General features: G+C 42.3%; 1 protein-coding gene across 4 annotated transcripts in view; it reads right to left on the bottom strand.

Annotated features, from left to right (window-relative positions):
* The window catches only part of LOC142579140 (uncharacterized), a 55,946-nt gene that overhangs the window by 7,589 nt on the left and 22,841 nt on the right, over positions 1–25,516 (bottom strand). For all 4 annotated transcript variants that reach the window (XM_075689054.1, XM_075689053.1, XM_075689052.1 and 1 more), the window contains 5 exons: positions 25,075–25,251; positions 15,029–15,125; positions 9,773–9,895; positions 6,282–6,462; positions 2,436–2,607 (listed from right to left, as the gene is read on the bottom strand). In XM_075689054.1, the coding sequence (XP_075545169.1) occupies positions 2,436–2,607; positions 6,282–6,462; positions 9,773–9,895; positions 15,029–15,125; positions 25,075–25,251 (750 nt within the window). The remainder of the gene's footprint in view (positions 1–2,435; positions 2,608–6,281; positions 6,463–9,772; positions 9,896–15,028; positions 15,126–25,074; positions 25,252–25,516) is intronic.

The following is a 25,516-nucleotide window of genomic DNA, read 5'->3' as shown; positions in this document are numbered from 1 at the left end:
CTGGCACGGGGACCTGCACTGGCGGGTGCAGTGCTGGAAAGTGTGATGGTACTAGCAAATAGGCGAGTTTCGACAACTGCACAAGCGGGAACTGCTTGGACAAGAGGGACAGCGGCTGAGGCATGAGAAGGAGCCGCACTGGTCATGAGAGAATATCTGAAGGGCATTGATGGAGACGGCGAGCTTCAATCCGGGACTCTAAGTGGGCCGTGATAGAGAGCCCTGGAGTTGAATAAAGAGTGGCGACAGAAGGATAAGTCACGTCGTGAACTCGAACAGCGTGCTGGGCGAGGTGGTCAGGTCTCCTGCAGTAACCGACACAAGGTGGGTGGACTATGGCAAGCGCTGCAGGAAGAGCTGCTTCAACAGCGCACCATTCATGTCGACATTGCTTGAGCCCAGGAGCCATCACATGCTGTGGAGCAGCTGGGAAGGGCGGTGATCTCACAGCTTCTTGGAGGTGAGCAGGTGCTGGACGCGTGCACTCTCATACGCCACAATGTGGTCCAAAATACTGTGCTTTAGGTGCTGTTATGGGGCATCCCACAAAGGGGGCAGCAATGACGTCCACCACCTTGTGAGAAACCTCAGGAGACAGGTTGGCACGTTAAGTAGCAATCTGGAAAGTCTTTAAGGTGATGTGGCGTAGAACAAAGGAGGCTTCGACCTGGGCAAACCAAACCTGTGGGTCCTTGCACCAAAAAGTGGGCAAGTGAAGCTGTAGAGCTGCGACATCTTGTGGGTGCGAGGTAGCATCAGGCGGAAGGTTGCCTGAGGGTGATAGGTTGCTGGGATCGGTGATCTCATAGTCCAGAGTCTTGCGAACCGAGAGGTTGCAGCATAGTGCCAGGACCAGAGGACCAGCGTAGCCGGCTCTTAAAACAGACTAGCCCATGTCGTGCTTGCGCCATGAGCACACGCCGCCCAACTTTATTTTCGTCATCTTTTGCCATGCTGACCGAGGGCGCCGAGCTTTAGCATCCACACGTAGTGACATCAGTGGGCGCTACAGTGGCTTAAGAAAAACAGTCCCCTCTCTCTGCAGGGAGCCATCCCTGATTAAGGCATGATATTGCTGTCACGTGGTGCACTTCTCTTGCAGCAAGGAGATGGACTTCTCCTATATATGAATACAGTATCCCTTAAAGGGCTCCTCACCAGGCCCCATAGCAAATTTTGGTTATATGCTGGAAGTTGTTATGTGTCCTCTAGAGAGCATTCTGCCGCAAACATTCTTCAAATCGGCTCATTAATAGCCGAAATAGAAATATTTCAGAGCCGCGAACCCATGATTTCAGGAGGTGGGTTCCACTGCCAAGCAAAACTCTCCCCACTCACCCTGTCTAGCTGCCGCAAGCAAAATTCCTTCCCTGCATTCTCCCATGCCGGACCTTGAGGAACATGTGACACAAACGTCCCGGGCCCTGCTTTCATTTTTTCCCCTCCTTTTTCTTTTTTTGGCACTGCGCACTTCTGCTGATGGCATCACGCGCGAGCTGTTCTGATTGTCTGGTTTTGCGCAACGCACAATTTTGTGTGCCGTGTGCAAGGACATATGACTAGCGGTATAATTCACTGCTACACGAATACTGAGGCAGGACAACCGGATCGCAGAGCATGATCACGTGCTCGAACACGGTAGAAAATGGCATAGTTTCGGTACCTATGCACGTGACTGCACGATCGTGGAAACAAGCAGATGAAGCGGAAGTACATCTCTCTTGCTTCAGTGCGAAGTAAAACAAAAGACACGTAGACATTCCATTTGTGTGTTTTATTATTTTTCTAAACTTCAATTTGTCAATTCAAGACACAGATCACACAAATAACAGATGTTGCCTTGAATAATTCTCGAAGTCGCGTGTCACCTCGAATGACGTCCTACTGCGGACACGAGTACGTAGGGGCATGGACACGAGTATGTCACCGTTCGGCTTGGAGCGCGGTTGCCGCAAGGGAAAGGGAAAACGGTGTTCGGATTGAAATTTCAGACCTTTCCGCAGCGAGTAGCGATGTAATTCTTTGCAAACACAATCGCTAGCGCGCATTGTATGCTCTGCGCTTGTCAGCTCAATATGGCCAGACCTGGTGAGAGGCCCTTTAAGACTCCCATCTTTTTTTGAGAGTTGCACATTTCAGTCACACATCTAAACTTATATGCTAGTTGAGGCTAGCAGCAAATTTCATCATGTCAAGAGATGCATGATAGCAATGAGATATATGAAGTCATAAAACAATTATTCTTCGTAACCAAAAAGCATGAATCTCAACTAGTCCAAAAAAAAAGAAGTGAGATAAGTAAACAATTTTCAAGCAAACTTAGCAAAAGTGACATGTGCAAGCCCGCTTACTTATATGAAGTAGAACTGGTCAACCTGATCTGTGCAGTTAAGATGAGAATGAGCTGAAAGAATGTCTTTGCAAGTATGACTTACCTTTTCTGACCAATTTGCCATTAGCGTCATAGAGCCAAAGATCTTGGTTGCGTGTGCCAATAAGGTCCACCATGTTGAAAATAACCTGTGGGTTGATGGCTCGATCGTTCTCACTGAATGCTATGAGCAAAGGTATGCCACTGTCAGCAACTTGCTTTATCTTGTCACCTGCCTGCAAGAAAGCATAATTTGCTCAATATAGTATGGCTGAGGGCAATTGAACAGCAATGTTGCAAGAAATAGGTTAGATTGTTTTGCATATCTTGCAACATGCAAAGGCCGAACTTAAACTGCATGAATCAGCCTCACTGATTGTCTACGTTGTTACATTGTAGTGATGGTGAGGAACCAGACAGTGCCCCGTTTGTACGTCCCGAATCTTACTCTTTATTGGGTGAATTTGTGCCTAGAAAAGCTTGTGACACACAACCACAATGATAGTGGCAAGCACAATCGTTGGTCGTAGAACTCTGATCTAGGAGTAAAGTGTGCCTGCTGTTTATGCACGGCTCATTGTACATTCTAGCATAATCGCTGGTGTTTGTGTACTTTCCAGAATGTACACCACTAGTCGCGTCGCACATGCAATGTGATTGGGAAAGATTGTTTTGCTATAGAATCGGCAACAACATTCGAGAAATTTCCGATACATGAAGGTGTATTTTGCTCCTAGCAATAACTTTGTAACACATGTTAGCTGGTGAAAAACAGTCCCTGGAAAATGATAAACAATGCACATGTTTCAATATTATCAACAGGTTCCTGAAAATTTGTATGGACCACTCCATGACAAGTTATCCAAGTTTTTTTATACCATCATAGATTACATAGAAAACATTTGCATCTGTTGTTGGCTGTATGAAAGCATCTACCCTAGGTCTAAATAATCTATTGGTAGAGAAGAACTACACTGCCTTCTGAAGAAAGCAAATACTGAACCTAGCAAGCTTCAGTAACACTTCCTATGGGAAAATGTTCAAAACATGAGAAAATACTTTGTAATCTGTGACTGGATACCATATTTATTCGAAACTATGCCGATAGTTTTTTTCAAATAAACATATACCAAACTCTAGGGTTGGCTTAGATTCGAGGTTTTCGAAAAAGGTGCCAGTTTTTAATTGAAATCGATAAATATGGGTCATACCTAGCGCCACCTAGAAAATTCAGTATTGCAGCTGCTACTAGCCGCGCCAGTAACCAAATGAAGTACACAAGAGACGTTGCCATTTTGATCTGTGTCATATCAGAGCTGGTTGTTTATTCTATGGTATCGGCATGCAGCATGGTGTTATTGTAATGGCACCAAACACGGAATGCCACTATAGTGCTGCTTTCAAACAAAAAGTTGTGCTAGCCGCAGAGGTATCATCAAACGTTCAAGCCGGGCGGGACTTCGCCATCGATGAGAAAGATGTCTGTCGCTGGAGGGGGCAATGGGAGATGCTTTTTGCATGTGCAGCAACGAGGATGGCATTTACTGTTTGAAGATAGTGCACTCTGAAGATGACAGCGATAAGGAAGATAGTGATGAGGCTAGCAGCGATGATGACATCGAATGAGCTCGGCATGTTCATTACTCAATAAATGCTGTTTTCATTTTGTGAACTCTGTCCTTGCTTTTTTGTTTGGTCTACATTCGAGGCAAGTTCTTTTCCTTTCTTTTAATTTTTCTGGCTTCGGACTTTCGGGAATCAGCTTAGAATTGGGGCCAGCCTAGATTCGACTAAATACGGCATTAAAAAAAAGATAATTTGGAATTCGTTTAATTTTTTAGCATAAACTTTTTCTTCTTTTTTTATGCCAAGTAAGCAGAAACAGAGCTCTGAAAGAGCACTAAAGAGAACGTCACCAATTTAAGCTGAAATGGTGCTGTTTTATTATAGCCCTGTAAATGGAAGTTTAGAGCACATTAAGCGGCGAGTTGTGATGGTTGTGTGCATCTTCATTTTCAAGCTCTTTGGCTGGTACCAGGAAGCTACAATCAATATGCATACTTAAATAAAATCAGTGCAGAAAATGATGGTAACATGAAAAGAAGGATGAAGAACAGCGCTTGTAAAACACAAACATAGCACATTTTGTTTGTACGAAAGTACTTTTCAGATTTAATTTAATCCATGAAAGAAGAGCTTTCGCATTTTGGGTAGCTATTTTCAATGTGACCAATTAAAATCCTTTTGTGGACCAAAAGAGCTAATCTTTACTTTCTCTCTGCTTGTGCGTGTGCTTTGCAGGCAGCATAATGGAGCTGGGGAGTATAGCACCTGTACCACAGTCATCTTGGCTCAAACCCAATTAGTGATGAGAAATTTTTTTTTAATTTTATGCTGCCAAGGTGTTAGACTGTGATTTTAAGCGGTAGCCAGATTCTTAGCTTGTAAGTGCTGTATGAAATAAAATTTCCGAAAACTGCGATATCTCAAATAACTTCCGAGTGCCAAGTTTTCAGCTTTGTAGCCCCACAACAAAAACTGCTATCGCAAACCTGTAAGCTGCATCTGATGATGCATCTAGCGTGGGTAACACATTAACACATTAACTCACGTAACTTACAATCTATGTGAAAGTAAACATTAAACAATTTAATCCCGGTCAGTGCGAGTTTTTCGAAGATTCTATTCACAAATATGAAGAAAAATATGTTGTAGAGTCACATATAATATGGCAATTTTATGTGCTATATGCATTATGGAGAATTTTTCATTTTATGTGACATCCCACTGCAAGGTGTCCGATAAATTCGGAGTTCACAGTTGCTGTCTTGGCTTCAATGACGGCTTAGAGGACTGCATTAAACTCAGAGGACTGCAAGCAGACGTCATGGTCTAAGTGTTCTGGTTGGCTGTGGCCGCCTTGCTCCTTCAATTTGGTGATCCTCTTTCAATTTGTGTTATAACTACCTTCCTTTAACCATAGAAAGTGTGCATTATACAGCTTATAGTGTAAATAGAGGTGAGAGCACTGCCACTCATTGTCGTCAGTACACTGAAAAATCCAGGAAGAGCCTGGGAGGTAATGAAAAAAAGTCATACTGATAGTGTAAGCAGCCATGACAGCTCCCGGCATATGTTTTGTTCTCTTTTGCTTAACTGTATGTAAAATGTGTAAAATATGATGCCTGGATAGCAAGCACAAGTAAACATGTCAGCTGACCCAGCACCCCTACTGTACCTTGCTTGTGTCAGAACTCATTCTTGCACTTGTCTGCTCTGGTCAAATACAAACGAGTTTCAGTGCTGTATAGAGAACTGCCTCAGAGAAAGCTATATCACTACCCTCTGTCGACAGCAAATAGATGTGGTATGATTTGTCAGGTGACTATTTAAATTCTTGCATTTAGGGATCAAAGCTTACAGCTAAAATGAAAGTTATTCTTTTTATTGTTGACATGCATTGACATGACGTGTTATTGTTAAACAGGCATGGAGCAAATATTTGCTGTGGTAATGACGAATTTTCAATGAAGATTTACTATAATAAATTTCACACCCCAAACCAAACTCACATTTAGCGAAAGCATAAAAATGAAGTATAAAAGCGGAGTGCGCAGAGCACAGCTTGAGCGTCTGCCCACACTGCACTTGTAGTTAAACCATACTGCCACCGATTTACAAAACTGCAGCTCTTCTGTACTGCTTGTCTTGTCACCTGACAAACACTTTAAGAAACTTCCTTACTCATTTGCCATGTTTTAAAATGTTGAGTATCTGCTTAGTTCACAGCATCCATTTTTAACGATAAGCAACAAAGCATGACGGCAGTTTTCATTGTGCAAAATAAGTGACTAAATCTAAAGAAACACGAACATCACAATGAATATCAAGAACTTAGAAACATGCGCACCTCTTCATAGTCGGAAAAGATCATGGTCTGCAGTGACATAATGGCATCTTCAATGTTAGGCTTGATAGGACTTCGTGTGTACTTCATGATGGCAATGCCCAAATGTCTCATGAAGCCTTGATACCGGGGGTTGGTGTAGTGCACTGCAAAGGCTCGCATCAGGGGTAGTGGCCTGATGGCTCTGCGCAAGTGGCAACAGATTGAAATTCACGAATAAGTGTACAAATTGTGAAAGTAAACACAATTTCATGAATTGCTGTTAGTTGCACGGGATTTCACAACACTGCTTGACTAAAGCTTCGCTTCCCAGATCCTGACACGTGCATTGGATCTGCATGATTTCTTACAGTCTACAAAAGTTTACAGCTCAGACAAAAAGGCCCCAATCAAAAGTGCGATGCAAAGTGCAAACTCGTAACAAGTGTAGCAGCTTTTAGACAGCTGGATATACAGACATTACCTACCAGGTTTTGTGGTGCATATCACAGGATTCTCATCGATACACAGAAATTCCTGTAGGCGCTTTGACATGGCTAAAAGCTGCTAAATAAGATTGCCAAGGCCAAGATGCTTGAATTACATGTTTTTGAAAGCGTCTAATCTATTCATAACATTGAAAAGATGTTTATTAAACATTTTGACCTAGAGAAATTTTTTTTCTCTGTTTTTAGCCATTTCAAAGTGGCTGCAGGATGTCTATACATAGATGTCCAAAAGATGTTTCATATTTGAAGTGAGCAAGATACAAGGGAAAGAAATATTGGCAAAATTCTTAATATAGATAACTTTAAACCATCTAGCATATATCTATTATTTGCATACACTGTGGGGTGGCTGAAAGATGCTTTACAAGAGGTGAATATGCTCAAACTGTTGAGTGATTAAGTGCTGCTTATGAAGCGCTCACATACATATACTAAAGGAATAATATAGAGAATAACTATATGAAGTTAGACTGGTAAATTGCTTTTTAGAATGTATAATATTTATTCATGCAATTGAAAAAAACGGCTTATTAGCCAGCAGAAGAGAAACCAAAGTTCCTTCAGAATTAGACATTACTTCAAAAATCAAAATGGGGAATGAAGTTCCCAGCCAAAGATCGTGACAAAAGACGTGTGCATGTAGTTCCATACCTACATAAAGTTTCACATAACTTGAAAAATTTTGCAAACTGAAACACTGTCAACATATCTTTTTCAGCACCTTGTCAATTGTGAGCAGAGTGTAACCCTCAAAACAAAAAGCCCCATAAATGCATGCAATGCCATACTAATCACCAAACCAATTACACCAAATGTACTTCAGATGTTCTATGTGAGATACCCTTAGATTGTGACGTGTTTATATAGGGCAAAAAGCCAGTGCTTCAACGACAGGAGTAGACAGCATGATAATGATGTTAGAAAAGGATAAGGTAGTCACTTGGCTGAACACTGCAAAAAGTGCACATGCACATCCATGTTTGGCGACAGCTTTCTTAAGGAAATAAAAAATAAAAACAGGATGCAAAATAGTTGAAGCATATTTTGTATGGAAGGCAGGTGACAAGTGTGTCAGCTGTCCATCTTTGGCATTACAGGAAAAAGAAATGACATTGCTTTAGAAGTATCTAGGCATGTGAACTGATTGACCATACAACCATATGTATTAACTGAATGACTTATACAATCTTTTGTACGATGATGCGTGTATGATGTACCTTATGCACAGTGCATAAATAGATGATCGTTTGAAATAAACGCCAGTTAGAAGTTCAGCGCCAGCCCTGTTGTATCTGTTTCTTTCGTCTTCGTCTTTAGCGTGTTTTTATGAAAACTGTCAAGATGAACCAACTCGCCCAAACCAAAGTATTGTTTTATCTCAATTTAGAGGAAAAAAAGCAAGCAAGGAATCCATTTATTGAAAATAAATGTATGCATAGTAGGTAACAATTTTTGCATGTGCCTTGAACTGCTTCTCAGTTCACTGAGAATGGTGATCTCATTACATGAGAATATGTCGACATGCTGCAGTCCACTTGGGAAAAAAAAATTAAGTGTGACGAAAACAATAAAAAGAACTCTCCTTAACACTGCATTCATGGCATGCGGGGCAGCTTTATGATGCTATAGAGGACACACCGAGTTTGATATATCGAACTTCCAGTCCACTATGACCAAGTTATTTTGCATGTGTATCGATCAGTAAGTATGGCATGTTCAAAATAGAGAATAACTTGCTTTAGCTGGGTTCATTATATTCATGCTTGACTGTATTTCTGTGAGAATGTAAAGAGAAATTTGTTTTTTTATGTTATATTCATTATTTCAACATAATGAAGTTCAAGTACAAACGCAAATATCCAGGTCCAGTGCTTCTACCTTGTACGTGTCCATTTCATTATGTGTGCTTTGACTGGCTGTTTTCTTATGATCCTTGCAAATTAGTGTCCCAGTGTAAATAACACACATAAGTATGTTAACTCTTTCTGTACTACGCCCATTGGGAATGGTTAGCCTGCTAACGATAGTTTGAAACGCCACTTTCGAGACTTTCTGCGCCCCTCACGGACACACTCCGCTATCGGACGTGAAGGAGGAGAACCATTTTTGTTATCTAAGCAGTCTGCTTTTTTCCGACCAGGCGGTGATTTTTTAATGCACTTTGACGTTTCGTGACCATCAAAGTACAAAGCAAAAATGGCTGCCCGGCATCCCCGTCGCAAGATCGTAGCAAAGTTTGTGCGGTAACTTGCCGTGGCCACTCTGGCGAGTGATTGTTTCATATGCCGCTTCAGAGACCTTACGTGACGCTCACGGACACACCATGCCATTAGACGTGAAGCAGAACTATATTTGTTTTCTAAGCAGTTAGATTTTTCCATACTGGGTGGTAAATTTTGAATGCGCTCCAAAGTTTCATGATTGTAAAAGTAGACAGCAAAAATGGCTGCCTGCGGGAGCGGTGCACGCGCTTAAAAAAATCACAGATGTCGTCATTCAGCTGCGCCTGCAGCTGATTTTATTGATGGATCAAGCAGCAGCGAGTCTCAGGATGCTGCCTGTTTGTCAGACTTTGACTCGGAGTGACGACGACTCAAACCAGCGCAGAACATCTGCGGCCGCAGTCTGGCATGCCCAACTGTAGTGCCTGTTCAATAAATATATGTTAATTTTTTCAGAGACAGTGCCTATTAGATGGTCATACATTTTGTATACCTCATAATTTTTGTTACATATTTTTCTTAGTACATACAAGCACGTTTTTACAAAGCTTGTTCAATTTTATCCCACAATCTTGATTCTGGCAATTTATATCCTTTTTATGACACGCATCTCGTTAATAAAACTTACATGCGTGAAAAGTGCGTTCATTCTGCTTCTTGTTTATGTGTTACATGAAATATTAAGTGTAGTAGTTTCCTCAGAAAAAAAAATCTGGCATAACCTACGAAAAACACCTATTTTCCCCATGGTAGGAAAAGAGTTAAGGGCGAATACAACACATACCTGACCAGTTGATGTCCTGCTGGTGCCAGCAGAGCCACTGATTTCACGTGGGGCATGCCTGGCCTGGTCATGACATTTAAGGTCGGGTAGATGGCGCTGCTGTGAGCCACCAGCATGTCAACCCTAAGCAGGAAAGCAAGGTCCTATGCAACGGCCATCACCACTGCTTGCGAAGAACAAAAGCAGATACGTTTAATGTACCTGCTTTTGTCAAAGGATGTTATACCTTGAAATCACAACCATAGAGCAACCATTACATCATTGCAAAAAGCATAGAATACTAATTCCCTACAACAAGCTTACATTTACAGCAATCTGATTTTTCATTGCCACGGTATACAGCTAAACCTTGATATGACAAACTTCAATATAATGAAATTCTCAATATGAAAAAGTATATTTTTTTTACAATTTGTCCATAGAATACTATGTATTCTGAACCTCAGTATAACAAAATGTGTTTATACGTGATTTCAATATAATGAAATTTCACTGCCGCCGTGGAGGAATGCCAAGGCAGTAAATCAAAACAGCCACAGGCACAGATGGTCAAATGGTTGAATTACATGCGGTTGCTTGCACACACCTCTCAAATTGTGTGTCGCGTGACCGAGAGCGACCACAGAAGTGGAGCAACATCTGATAAGGCTGAGTAGCGGTTGTAGTACTAAAGACAAGTCCTCCTTGCCATTATATTTCATATAAAGTCCCAATGCATTAGGATCCTATCGTGTTCACATGTGTGTTGTGGGCGTGAGGGTGAGCAGAGAATGATGGTGGCTTGATGCGCACCAACTTCCCACGCGTGCAAGGAGGGAGGAGGGGGAGCACACAGTAATGTGATCAAGTGTCTGCGGCCGTGGCTGTACATTTACTGAACATGCATGTTCGCTTTCTTCATGCGCACCTAGTGCCAGAGGTCACATAATCTCAAGTTTCGAAGACGTATTGAACAGTGAGGCAGTAGATAGTATTCACTCCCTCCTGTTTGTGTTCTTCATCATGCCAGTATTGTGACAGCAAGGGTTTGTGGTCATCGGGTAAGATCTGTTCATGATAAACTATGCATTTGTGACACCATGCTTGCTCATTTAATAAGCGATTGTTTACTTTGTTATATGGCTGATAAAACTGCACATGTTACTTTGTGTAGTTGTGTAATGTTTTGCTACTGCTATCAGTACTTTGCCTTTGGGATGAAACTGCAACTTTTTTGTAACTGAAGTTCATTTTTTCCAAATGCCTGATAACTTGGCTCATGCCATAGCACACGTGTATTTTTTTTGTGGGTGCCTTATTTTGCGGCAAGTATGTGTTACTGTACATATAGTCAACGTCCAATTTTTCGGGCTCCCTAGGGGCTGTGAGAACGTCTGAAAAATTGGGCAGTCTGAAAAAATAAATGCTTGCCTTTTACTGCACCCAAGAGCTCAAATCGCTACAAGCGATTCCGAAATAGCTCTGAAAGCTTGCCAGTACACTTATTAGGCATATCGGTGATCGGACTGTGATAGGAGACGATGGATGCACGCGTGCAAATTAAGGAATACGTACCGTGCCCCATGACACGGTATGTATTCCTTAATGTATTCCTTATGTATTCCTGCCCCGTCCCACTCTTGATATGCTTCACCGCAACACTCGGGCGTGCTTCACTGCGTAACATTGCTGTATTGAGGCGAAGCTAACTTTCAAAAACCAGCATTATGCAACGAGCTTTTCGAGATTCAAAGCCATTGGTGAGGATTACAAATGTGGAGCGGGCACCATTGCTAATAGCGGCGAATTGTTTTAATGCAAAACACGGCACCGAACAGCAAGAAACTTGGCAGCGAAAGTCGAAAGGCCAAGTATTGCTGCGGTGGTGTCTACGGCTGCCAGTGGATCTGTGTGCGAGAGCACCAGTTCGAGGAAGCGAGATAATCAAAATGGCAACGGTGGTAGCTTTGGTTAATGCCGTTTCGGACTTGAGGTCATGGAAAAAAGTACGCAAAATCAGACGGCGAAGGTTTTTTTTTTTCATCCGAAATTTCAGATGTTTTTATACATTAACTCTATAGGGTACATGGCGGTGCCGCGAAGACGTCCGAAAAATTGATCGTTCGCTGTATTTGCATAAGAGGTCAAATTTCAAATAACAATATTTTGATGTAGCGGAGCAAAGTGCACATTTTAGACTGTTATATAGCGGTTTAACTGTACCATGCCCAAACAGCCTTAAGTGCTTACAAATTCAAGTACTGAGACTTGTGATACTTAATGCCTTGTTTTGCAGTTCAACGCATGTCCATCACAGCTTTATCGTTCTGCTATGTCAGCTATAGTGATGTTTATCAGTTCTCACCTTCATACTAGTTAACCACAGCTCTATCGAGAGCTCACCTCAAGGTTCAGTAGTATTTTCCTATAAAATAATACACAGACTCAGTAGCACCAAGTCAATGACTGCGCTAAGCAGCTCTATTGCAATGTAAGCCTTCACATGGCCTAGCAACCTCAGCCATACAACCAAACAAGTGCTTACATAAGCATTGCTCATGATTGGTCTATATCTGAATGGCAATGTGCACTGTGAAGTAAATGCCACTGTGTAGCCCTGCATGTGGGTGAATTAATTAAAAGTGGCAGTTTGGGTTATCAATGACTGGTGACATTTGTAGTTATCCAGCCTGTCAGATATACGAGTCAAGAGCAACTCCTTCCAAAATGTTCGCTTTGACAACAGAACACACAGCAGAAATTGTGACAGCCGCAGATTTTTACGTGGGGCTTTGCCTTGAATGCTGCCATATAGTATGTGCAAGCTTAAAGTACAGTAGAAACCCTCTAATATGCTTTCCGCGGGACAGTGAGAAAATGACGCAACACCCGGGAAATGCATTGCATAAATATGCTGTTAAAACGACACAAACATGCTGCTAAATATTAAAACAAGGACACTGTGCATGGCTCAGCCTCCAAAGGATTTACAGTTGCCAATAATAATAATATTTGGGGTTTTACGTGCCAAAACCACTTTCTGATTATGAGGCACGCCGTAGTGGAGGACTCCGAAAATTTCGACCACCTGGGGTTCTTTAACGTGCACCTAAATCTAAGCACACGGGTGTTTTCGCATTTCGCCCCCATCGAAATGCGGCCGCTGTGGCCGGGATTCGATCCCGCGACCTCGTGCTCAGCAGCCCAACACCATAGCCACTGAGCAACCACGGCGGGTACAGTTGCCAACAGATAGTGCAGACTGAACAGGGACAACCTAATAAAAGTTGGAAACATTGGGTTTGGCAGAGAATGACACTTATTCTAAAAACAGCCGAAAAAGGCGTGTCATATTCTCGGATTATCACTTTCGGATATACCTCATCTTTTGCAGGATTTTGCATAACTAGTGCCAGACGCATTGGTGTCTTTGAGCAACGGCTTTCTTCGCACAGTGCCAAGCATGCTGTCTTATCGCAGTGCCAGGATTGCCGTCGGCCATCGATGCATCTGCTGCTTGAATACCGACAACAGCATCTTTGTAACTGATTGTCCAAGAATATGGCCCAAGTTTGTCAAAGCGTTGCTGCGCATACCTGGTCAGTATGTATTTCGACCATTGTCATGCTATCACTCCAGATAGACAAAAGCACTGTCAATGCATGCACCGAATCTTCAACCCCTTGCAATATAAGCCAAGTTGACCAAGTTTCAATAACTGAATGATCGCAGGTTTCTTGCAACAGTCATTGTCCAGCAATTCGATCACGTGAACACCATCCTCGTCGGTGCTGACATCGAGGGTGCAGTTGGCACTGCTTGAAACTGCTTGAAGAAGTGTCGCTATTCAAAACGCAAATGAAAAACGCTGGACATGTGGAACTCGCAAGACAAATAGTAAATACAGCCGATGCAGCCTTTCAACACTTAGCGCTTGGCTTGTCTTGCAGTTTGGGTGAGTTCAGCAACTAGTGGATCAAATAGGCTTTGCTAATTTCTGTTTTGAGAAGGAGCTGGTGACATGGCAAATAACCATGTCAGCAACAAATTAAAACCACAGTATTGCTATTCTTTTCTTGTTCCTGTGGCCACATTGGGACACAGTCAATGCAAGTGGAGTCCAAATATTGAGCAACGCACTGTAAGGTGTCTGAAATTTCTGAGCTTTCCACCAAGACCACACCCGCAAACTCTGCAGCGTGTCAAAAACACACGTTGGTAGCAGTTGGAAGTCCGCAGATAAAGGATGTCTGGTGCGGTTGACGATTTTCTTTCAGATTTTTTTACGTTATAGACAGTACAATTTATATTTTCTTGCAATTATGCACAGATGTTGCAACATATCAGTGGGGTTCTACTGTTCAGAGGCGAGCATCAAGGCAACATACAGCAGTGTCATAAATCTTGGAAGCCAAGAAAATTGGTTAATACTCTTTTTCACTTTCTGCTTTATGGCAAGCACATTTGTTCATTTCACAATAATACTGTTAGGTTTGATTTCAACTGCAAAAATGATTTTATATTCTATGGTGCTATGTTAATGTGACCTGTTATAACCAATATGTGATCTAAGAAGCTGAAATTATAATGTGACTCCGATATTTTTTTACAGGCAATGCAATACAGTCGCAGAGCATCACATCTGTACATTTCTTGGTTGGAAGCAAACGAACGTGCACATTAAAACTGCACACACTAAAAAAAAAATTTGCCACTTTAATGTCACTTGAAAAATTATTTGCTTGTTTTCTCCTGAAATAAGTCACTCTGAAAAATTTACATCTGCAATTAAAGGATGTGACCCTGGAGCAATACATCTCTATAAAAAATGTGGCCATCAAAAGGTTAAAGAATAGCGAAAAATCATTTACAATGCTTCAATGTCAAAGTAAGAATAAGTTAATTTTACCATTTACTTGTTGTGAATAACACAGCATAACAACTGTGGTGAACTTGGTCTAAAGCAGGCACCTTGGGAGCTGCCATGTAGTCATACTTTCTATGCGAGTCATGAAAAGCCAGTAATACTAAATTTCGAAGACAGTGCATGTACACTACCTGCAACACTTCCTGTTGTCGCCCTGGCTTGCACAAATTGAACCCACTATTTTATTGCATACACAAGGACCTTTAACATGCTACAGAAAAGGTGTCTTTTAGCAGGCAGAAACAATTATATGCATTAACAAAAGACTGAATCCATACCACAACAGGCTAACAGAAAAAATATTTAACAGCAACAGAAAATAATGGTGAGAACATTAGATAATATGTTACTTGCTGATGTTGATGGCCTTGAGGAAGTCCGTCAGCAGCTGCGTCTTTTCTTCTGCTGAATGCCAGAATGTTCCTGTCCGGTAGCTGAGACGCAAGTCTGTGAAAAGTGGTAACAAACAGATGCTTAACAAATTGTGAGTGAAGAAATGTAGAAACACTTTAGTACAGCATCCTCCAAAAAAATAAGAGAAAAAAAGCACGTACAAGGAGGGACCTCTCCAAAAAACCGGACAGTCTTCAAAAGGAAAACATTATTACCATTTAGGACAAAAAGGACTTAGTTCCCTTCAATACAGTCTTTATCAGAGTCAATACCCCCCGCTCATCCAACTTTTTTTCCCATTGTTCGAAGCAACCCTGGAGCTCCTCAAGCTTAATGCTGTTGAGTGGCTCCTGCGAAGTTGTTTTCACATCATGAACGGTGTTAAATATCCTTTCTTTATTGAATTTTCATCTTTTAAAATAAAGAAATAAATAACCATGAGCTTGGCCTGATGAATAGGGCATGTGGGGACATTGGCCCATGCCAAAGAGGTTAAATACCATGTCATAGCCAAAGCAGTGTGAGCTGAGGCACTGTCATAATAGTGAAACCAATAATCCACATTCCACAATTTTGCGCATTTTCCTTACATATTCCTTCTTAATCGCCTTAATACAAGAAAAATTGCTGACTGATAGTCTGTCCAGGAGGAACAAATTCCCGCTGCACAATTCTACTAATGCCTAAGAAGAAAGAAAATGAAATGATGATCACTGTCTTCACGCGAGTGCACTTATCGCATTTTTTTTCAGTACTGGTGAAGAAGGCGTTTTGAACTGGTTCGAAACTTGCTTGGTTACAGGGTCACACCCATAGCACCAACTTGTCCCACCTGCGATGTTCTTCGACAGAAGGTCTGGGTCCCGTGATTCTTCAAGTCCTGGCACAAAATCAGGCAAATCTTCTTTGTTTTGTTATTTTGTACACTGTGAGCAGGTCGGGAACAAGCTTGGCAGCAATGAGTCTCATGCCCAATTTCGCATTCAAAATTTACTCACAGGAGCTCCAACTCATGCAAGCAGCTTCTGAAACCTCGTCAATTGTGTTGTGATGACCTTTATTTGTCTTTTGTCAAACCTTTTGAATATTTTGTAGGTGAGACTGGTTGAGGATTGGCCAAAATTAACCTGAGCTTTAGCACTCATTTCCCCTCTTGGAAGTGCCCAAACCACTCAAAAACATGTGTACGGCTCAAAGTGGCTTTTCCATCCAGATCGCCTGGCACATCTTAAGTGTTTCTTCATTTGGGTTTTTAAGGAGGAATCAGAATTTCAAGGAGATTTGCTGTCCATAACGAACAGACATCACTATTTCACAAATGTGCGACAACAGTTAGGAATACTGTCACGACAAACCCACCATACATTCTATGGTGGCATGGGCTTGGGGTCTAACTACAACCACCTAGCAGGAGAACACAGCTGTACAATTACGAGAGGCTCTGTGAAGCCAGTCCGTCTTTTGGGGGGTCCCCCTCATATATGTGGTTTATAACAGTGAACAAAAAAAACAAGTAAAGGTACTTTGTTGCTTGCTGATGTTTTGAACATAGGGTCCACTTACAGTTCACTTACTTACATGCCTTCCTACGAGCTCTGGAGTGCTAAGCAAATCCCTTCCCAATGAGTTCACTTTTTTTTTATGTTGGGAACTTTGTACAGTTCAGTTTGACATGCATAACAGTAAAGCCCAAACAGCTTGAATGTTACTTCATCACAAATGCTATATATATGCACATAGTATGAGTATTAAAGTGTGCATGTTAGAAGGACACGTACAAATGGCAGTTACATAATGAGTTCTATGCAAGAATGCCAACTAAGATCACATAAACACTTCCTATAGACCAACTGCAAGTTAACCAAGAAAGGGCATGCTGGCATCTGTAGCGACACGGCTGGGGTGTTCATGCCATTGTCATCTGCTACAGTTCAGTGCAGTGATCGCGTCTTGTTTGGCTATTTACTTTTAGTTACGATGCAGAGGTCAGTGTCAAATGTCGTGACTTCAAAATATGCATAATTTTCATTATCTGCACACTTCCTTACACAAGAGATTTTCTTAAAAGAGAAAGGGAACAGCAACAATGAAAAAGAAGCTAATTCCAAGAGTACCACCTATAGGCCAAGAAAGAAATGTCTGTAGCCTACTTCCGGCGATAAGAAAATTGTTCAATATTCTTTATTAAGCACAACATGTGGTTGTAAGACAAGTAATTTTCTTCATCAGTCGTTTGGCGGCAATAATCGAAACAGACAGCAGCAGCTCCAGGGCGATAGCTGCTGTGTGCTACGCCTCTCTGCTCGCAACAGCATGCAAAGAACAACACAACTGGCGCACCAAACACTTTGCTCACTGCTGCTTTTTGCTTTCCACTACCTTCAAAGAGCATGAAAAGGAATGAGACATCAGAGACATCTCGTGTGTCAGTGAACCACTCTTTTTTTTTTGCCACAGTAAACATGCGAGAGTGAAAGTGAAGGTCAAAGTGCTTCATTGTCTTAATGCCTCACGACAGCCAGTAATGAGAGATGCCGTGGCGGCTGAAGCATTTATAGTAGTTCGGAGTGCTTGGAGCCTTTGGAGCAGTATGAAGAAATCGAACCACAGGACACCTGGTCAAACGAACTCCCAGAGTAGTTTGCATCAAGGCAGTAATTTTGCTACGAACATTGTGAACAGTTGATCGCACAAATACGACGAAGCTACGTACTACACCAAGAGGAGACAAAGAAGGCAAGCAATTATCGCTTGTGAGCAGTTTTTAATTGTGCTTTTTGGCTTGTCTAACCAATGAAGATGTGTGAAATGACTCAAGAGTACACTGAGCTTTTGTCGATTTTTAACTGATCATCCTCGTCTGGCAGTTACCTGACAGCTTTATAAGTGTTTGTGTGTCTGCATTTGTTTTTCCTTCTCATGGAAAATAATGTACATCGTTTGGACAGTGCATCGGCATGTAAGAACAGAATGTGTTTGTGGCTATGCGTATTCAGTGAACTTTGGATACATATGCTGTCGTTTCTTTTTCTACGTTTTGCATTTTCTCATCAGTGAGTACCACATACTCAGAGCGCCAAGTGCACTTAATTACCCCTGCTAGCTTTTCTGTATGACTTAGCTAACATTTCCATTGCTGTGTCTTAGGTCGTGTTCACTAAATGTGTCAGTGCCATGGCATGGATTTGCATAGTGTACACCCTCCACGAATATTTAGTACTATGCATCAGCTAAGTACAAACTCGACACCTCTTTCAATGACATGATGTACTCTTCTGAAAGGTAAGGTTGAAGAAAATTGGTTTTATTTATGGCGCCTTCTGTATGTTTGAAAAATGTACCAATTTTTCAACTATTTGTTGCCCAGCAAGGGCTGCCACCCTGTGTGGATACAACAATTTTTTTTTATGCCATAGTCTCTCGGTTTTCATTTCATGGCTTCTTTTACGCTTGCGTTTCAGCTACTGCTCACGCATCCACGTGTGCAAGGGCATGCAGCGGTTAGTTTTGGTTTCGCCTCGCAAGCTATTTCCGGAAGTTTGTTGTGCTTATAAAAACTGATGTCTATCTGGTTTTGAATTTCTCAGAGGGTCCCTGTAAGATATTCGCTCGTCAGTTGCGCACAGGGGTGCGATTACATCTGTTCACAAGCAAGTGCTGGTATATACAAATGATGCCACCATATACAGATGATGCTGCCAAGACTGTGTTTATTTTCACGAGACTCGATTCATAAAAACCGATTCTCTCTCTCTCTCTCTCTCTCTAGCAACACACTCATGCCACTTAAAGTGAAGGCCTCCCGATGCAGTGTTGATGCTTCGAAACAACATAGAAAAATAAATGAGGTTCTCCATGGGCAAGATTAGACAGAAACAAGAATCGGCAGGAGAAAAGCTACGAATTGGTCATTTTAGCTGTTCTAGATGTATTTTTGCGAGCGCTACAGGCGTTTCAATTCTTTATGCTGATTTTCTCAGAACCCACTTTTTCACATTTCTTTCATACACCGACAAGCATAATTGTATTGACATGCATACTTCTTTACCTGTAACCGGTGGCCATATTTCAACGGCTAATAAATGTTAAATGTTACAGCTCTGTGCAGGACGCGCCTGCACGTATTGGAAGTTTTGCAAATGTTATCAATGGTTCTATCCGTTGTCTTTTGTCGACAAACCTTGTATAATCCGATTGCATACGCGACATGAATTGTGTGGCAGTTTCTGGAAGGCACGCGGGTGCCAGCGAATACGCTGGGACTCTCGACGACTGATGTATAAAAGCTGATGCGCTTGACGCTCAGATCAGATTTTATTGACTTTGCTCGCTGCTACTGTTGCGATTAAGAGTTATTTGTTTTGCTGGGCACAAGTTCATCCAATAAAGAGTTAAATTTGCAACTCCCAGGTTTGACTCTGCATCATTCCTCACTGTCACTACTATGTGACAATATTTCTAATACAGATTTTTCAATGATACTTTGCATGCCTAATTCTTACATAGTTGGCTGTGCAATGAGCTACCAAAAATGAAATTGTACGACAGCTTTTGATATGATATGGCATGTTCGTGCAGGTGTTTGCAAAGCGATTTTGCAGGCAGACTGCAACGCGAGTGCTGATGTCGATATTTCGTGCACTATTTTTACTTCAAAGGTAAAAACAAACTGTTGAGGCAGGCGTACAAAGATTAATCAAACATGTTTTTTATATCTAAAGAAGCATACGGATCTCTAACCTATTGTTTCAAGCTCAGTTTACAGCAGGCTGTTTTAGGCCTGACTTAGATGGTTGAAGACAAAATGGCCAAGCAACAGTCTGCTGCAGCTGAAGAGAGCATCGGCGTACATCAGAGCTTGTGTTCAGTGGTTGCGTGTCCGTTTCCTTCAACCGACACAAAGCAACGCGTTCACTTGTCAACACTTGCAGAAACATGCCGACGCATGCCAGTCAGTGGTTGAGCCTTTAGAGCACAGCTCTTCGGCACCCGCTCCTGCGCTGAGAATCAGTGTCCTTCAGTGTAACTGAGCAAATGTGCACAGCGAAGGATGAAAGATGATGAGAGTGAAGAGAGTGCAAGGAGGAAAGTGGAGAAGGTGGGTGCAGTGGAAGCATGAGGAAGAAAGTGGAGGAAGAGAGTATGGCAAGGGTGAGGAAGAAAGCAGAGTGCTCAGGGTGTCTACCAAGTTGACATTTCCGAATTCCCTGAGTTTTCCCGGTTTTCCCTGAATGCCTTTGCAAAATTCCCTGAGTGACGCAGAACTATGTTTTATGTCAAGACGGGCTGGAACCATGTCGCCCAATGCTGTCACTCTCTAGTAAGCATGTGAAAAAAATTTAAAAAAAACTTCATCCAGTTGAACACTAAGGAGTAGTGTTTATTTTATTCAAAAAGATAATAGAAGGGAGGGGTTAGTAAAATGCACAGCAAATAAAATGTCTTAGAAAAAAATTCCAAATCGAGTCGGACATTCTCAAATACAAATAAAAAGGAGATGCATAAAGAAGCAAATATTTATAAAGAAGCAAAAAAAGGAGATGCATAAAGAAGCAAATAGAAGCACACATTCCTGTGTTCATGTTTTCTTTCTGAGCAATGAGTGACGCAACCGGTGGAAATGCTTCGTCTGCCGAGCAAGGTTCACCGCTGCCACCGAGAGGACCCTGTCATTCAGAATCAAATTCTTTACCACAATACATCACGCAATCAAAACACCTAAACAGCTGCGCTCAAAATTTGCATCAGGAAGTATCGTAATCATCAGTGAATCTTCTTTTATCTTATAAGTATTTATGGAAGCCCATCTGTATTCATGAATACACAATGCATGTTTACCAATGGAATTTTTTTTGTCACTTCATGGTCACTCTAAAAAAATTGATAAATTTTTGCTAAATAGGTCAGACTGAAGTTTTTAAATATGCAATAAAAACTTCAACCCTGGAGGCTTGCATTTGGCAAAAACAAATTCCTCAAAGGGTAGTTCACAATGTGTGAGTGTAGTGACATGCCCTGTAAATAATGAAACACCAGCAATTTTAAGCGATTGTTCTTGTTTTGTGTAACTTTACACCACTATGCCGCATGCTATGCTTCACTGTTTCCTGTTTGTCATTACCATTCTGTGCTACTGCCTGCTGATATTTTCCTTAATCAGCTATATTAATGTTGATATTCAAAAAAAGTTGTTAGGACTTTCACTCGGCACCTGTTGACAAAATTCCTGCATTACTGGCCATTCGTGAAATAAATTAGATGCCTCTGAAGTACTTGCCAACTGGCATTTCAATGAGGTGGGTGCGTTGAGGATATTGCTTCTGCCGCTAGACCTGTGTTTCAAAAATATAATGGGTTTGAAATGGCTGTTTTGTGCTGCAAGCTTATCTAAGATGTAAGAGGTATTTTCTCATGAAATGTGCACTTCATAACTGCGCAGTGTAATTGTCATGGTGCGGCATTATTCGATTCGGTGAAGCACTGATCAATAAGCGCCAAAAGGTCATGGAAATAGGAACCGGCGAGCAAGATGGGTATTACCGGCCACTCAGACAAGCGGCCGAAAGAAGTTGAAGGCAGGTTTAGAGATTATTGTGTTTATGTCGTCGGCGCGACCCTGATGCCCCGACAGCTTTTTGTAGGAACCCCTGTGTATTCTCAGAGATGCCTCGCGCGTGCATTGAGAAGCTTACTAAAAAAGCAGGGGTGCAAATACTCCAAAATATGTGGTGTCTCTGTGCAATCTTGTGTCCACGAATTGCTGACGGCGTATGTGTGCCGACAGCTCCGTATGGCTGGATGCCGTAGTTTCTCCTGTGTTTCTGAATGGACAATGGAGGTCCACCACGGACTAAAGGCTGTGCGTGTGTGGTGCAATACAAGTGCGTGACCTCTATCAGTAGGCGGGAATCACCCGTTCCCTCCCCCGTAATTAAAGGGGCGCGGTCAAGACCTTGGGAGGAGCCGGTATACAAGTGGGTGAACTTGATTGGATCGTCACCAATATCTGCCGTTCCCCAACACAGGGAACTAGGGAAAAGAGAAGTTATTTAAACGCAGGTTCTAGACTGAGCTAAGCAGTCTAGAAACTGAGCCTACAGTCTGCGGAGAAGCATCAAGGAGCTAGTGCCATCCAGTATCACCTGGGTCGCCTAGCCGCGTCTGAATTGCAAGTTACTAGTTGGCGTAAGAGACGACAAACCAACGTCTGCAATGCAGCTCACGGTAGTTCCCCTCAAGTTAGCTCAGCCTGCTCGAGGGAAGACGTCAGACCTAGACTCCCAAGGAAACCAGCCCAGCAATCACATCCACTGCAACGAGATCGGCTTGCCAGAGTCCTTCGGGAAAGCTCTGCCATCGACTCCACGCTTTATGGACTTGCTGCTGCCATGTGTATGCCATCATTTGTTTTCCTTTGAACTCCGTTTAGTTGACCATCATTAAGTGTGTTTTGTGTAGTGCTAATTTCTATATTTACTGTTAACTGTTCGTTGTATTTCTTTTGTATTCATCATTGATCTAGATTAAGTGCATGTGTGTTAGTGTTCTTGTGTTGTTTGTGTTTTTTTTTTAATCTTTGTGTCATTGTCAGTCAATGAACTTGTTTTTTTTTCAGTCTTTCTCACAGACTCTGACTCCTTCGCTGTGTTCGCTTGAGTACAGAACGGCCAACCAGCTTGTATACCCCATCGACGGCGAACGGGTGACAAGCCGTGACAGTAATGAGAAATTAGTTAAATTAAATTGCATACGTCTTGGTGCCACATATTTCTATGGGTCAGGAAAAAGCTGGTAACTCAAATTGGCCATCACTTCTGTCAACGGCGCCATTGCATACTGCCTATGTCATCAACTGCAGTGGGTCAGTAGCATGAGCGATGGCAGCAGCTGCAGCATAGCAATATTATAGCTATAATGTTATTCTTTTAGTTACATGTCAGCTGAAAGGAGACACTTCTTAAAGGGCCTCTCACAAGTCTGGCCATTTTGAGCTGCCAAGCACAGAGCATACAATGCACGCTAACGTTAGTGTTTGCAGTGTTTGCAAAGAATTACATCCCTACGCGCTGCAGAGAGGTCTGAAATTTCAATCCGAACACCGTTTTCCCTTTCCCTCGCGGCAACTGTACTCCAAGCCAGACGGTGACATATTCATGTCCCTGCGCCTATGTACTTGTGTCCGCAGCGTGACGTCGCTTGTGGTGACACGTGACTTCACAAATTATTCAAGGCAACATCTTTTATTTGTGCAATCTGTTGCTAGAATTGACGAACTGAAGTTTCGAGAAATAATAAAACACACAAACAGAATATCTGCGTGTTTTTTTGTTTTAGTACTTCGCATCGAAGCAAGAGAGATGTACTTCCGCTTCATGTGCTTGTTCCCACGGCCGTGCAGTCACATGCGCAGGTACCGAAACTATGCCATTTTCTACCGTGTTCCAGCACATGATGATGCTCTGCGATCCGCTTGTTCTGCCTCAGTATTCGTCTAGCACTGAATTATACCACTAGTCATGTGTTCTTGTGCACTGCGCGAAACGAGACATAGCAACACCTCGCGTGCAACGCTGCCAGCAAAAGCGCACAGCGCCAAAAAAATAAAAGAAAGAAAAAAAAGAAATAAAGAATGAGGAGAAAAAGAAATGAAGGCGGCCTGTGACGTATGCATCACGCAATCTTCTAGGTCTGGTATGGGAGAACGCAGGGAAGAAATTTCGCTTGCGAAGGCTAGACGGGACGAGTGGTGAGAGTGTCTCGCTATGCAGTGGAGCTCGACTTCTAAAATCATGGGTTCGCAGCTCTGAAATATTTTTATCTCGGCTATTAATGAGCCGATTTGAAAAATTTGTTCGGCAGAACGCTCCCTAGAAGTCATGTAACAACTTCCAACATATAACCAAAATTTGCTATGGGTCCTGGTGAGGGGCTCTTTAAAGCCATTTTGGAATTGAGTTTGTCGACCTAAAGATACAGTAGAAAGGCGGATCCATGAGGAGAATGCCAACTTTAGTCACACTAAAACACCATAGTCCAAGATCACAGCCATGACCTTTACAGAGATAATACTAATTGCATAACTGCTGAAGGGCTTCCATTCTGCAGCCACACATGAAATAAAATTTTGCAGGCGGTAGCCACAAAGTGGTCTTTTTTTGCAAGCAATAAAGCATCATGCATATCTGCGAGAGTTAACCAATTGTGTGCTATGTGTACATGACTACCTGGTGCATGAAAAACGCCATTGCATAGAAGGCTTAGGAATAATTTTGACCACTAATATTAGCAGCAAACTCTGGCATTCTTGCATTCTGTCACCCCCAATTGTGGCCGTTGGGGCCAGAATCAAACTTCAGACTTTCACTTCTGTAGCAATATACTACACCAACTGATGTGACACAGCAAGCTTTGTTCACTTAATTGTGCAGGGTCATCAGCTTGTAAGAGAAAAACTCCATTAGTGTTCAAGGAGTCATAGCAGCTTCAATTTGAAGTGAACACATGCAAAACGATTTCCTATTATCAGAAATCTGTGTAAGACATCACACTGACCTCTATTTTATCTGCACAGTTAAACTTAAGTTGCGCACTGATGACATGCACCTTGTATAAGTGGAGGACCCTGAACATGGTGAATGCTGCCATGGCAGCCTAAAACAAACTGCTAAAATGTGCCTGGCACAGGTGAACATTGCCAGACAAAGTCATTGCTTCTTCTGGAATAGACATCAAATAAACAATAATTTAGCAAATGTCAGTGTAGAATACACTCCATCTACTGGGTCTTGCAATAAATCTTGCAGCACATAACTTTTTGCTGTACCTTTAAGGAGCCCCGGTAATGCGCTAGACATTCTTAGACATAAAAATGTCTTTTCTAGTGGCACTCTGCAAACGCCGCAGGTGTCGCAGGTCTCGTTTCTCATAAACTACTGTGCATGCTTTTCGCACATTACTCCACATGACTGAACTGTCACATTCCGTGAGCTTCCGCTATGCTCACCGGGCCACCGGGGTGAGATGACAGTGACACCGTGACTGTCCAGGAAAGGCACCAGTTGAGTGAAGTCACGATAACTGCCAGGTGCCCCATGCAGCAGCAGCACAGTGGGGCAGCCCTCCCGCTGGGCAGCTGGTCTGTCTAAGCCAGTGTGCATGTAGCCCAGTTCCACTTCAACACCTGAAATACCAACAATTCAGGAGAAGATGACGACCAGTGCATGAAAGCAATGCCACAAGATGTGCAGCACAAAAGTGGCTAAAAAAAAGCACACTTGATGTGATCAGCATTGTCGGACATCGCTTGAGCCAATACACTAAATAAAGTAGAAGTGCATTGACTGCTGGTCGACACTTTCTTATAATTTATGTAAACTTAAAAAGTACTTTGGTGCCTTCAGTGGCACTGGCAGAACTCATTGCTCAGCAAACAAAAACCAAATGCA

Source organism: Dermacentor variabilis, chromosome 4, assembly GCF_050947875.1.
Source record: "Dermacentor variabilis isolate Ectoservices chromosome 4, ASM5094787v1, whole genome shotgun sequence".
Classification (NCBI taxonomy): Eukaryota; Metazoa; Arthropoda; class Arachnida; order Ixodida; family Ixodidae; genus Dermacentor; species Dermacentor variabilis.
The sequence above is the reverse complement of the archived record's forward strand: the minus strand, read 5'-3'. Positions and strand labels throughout refer to the sequence as shown.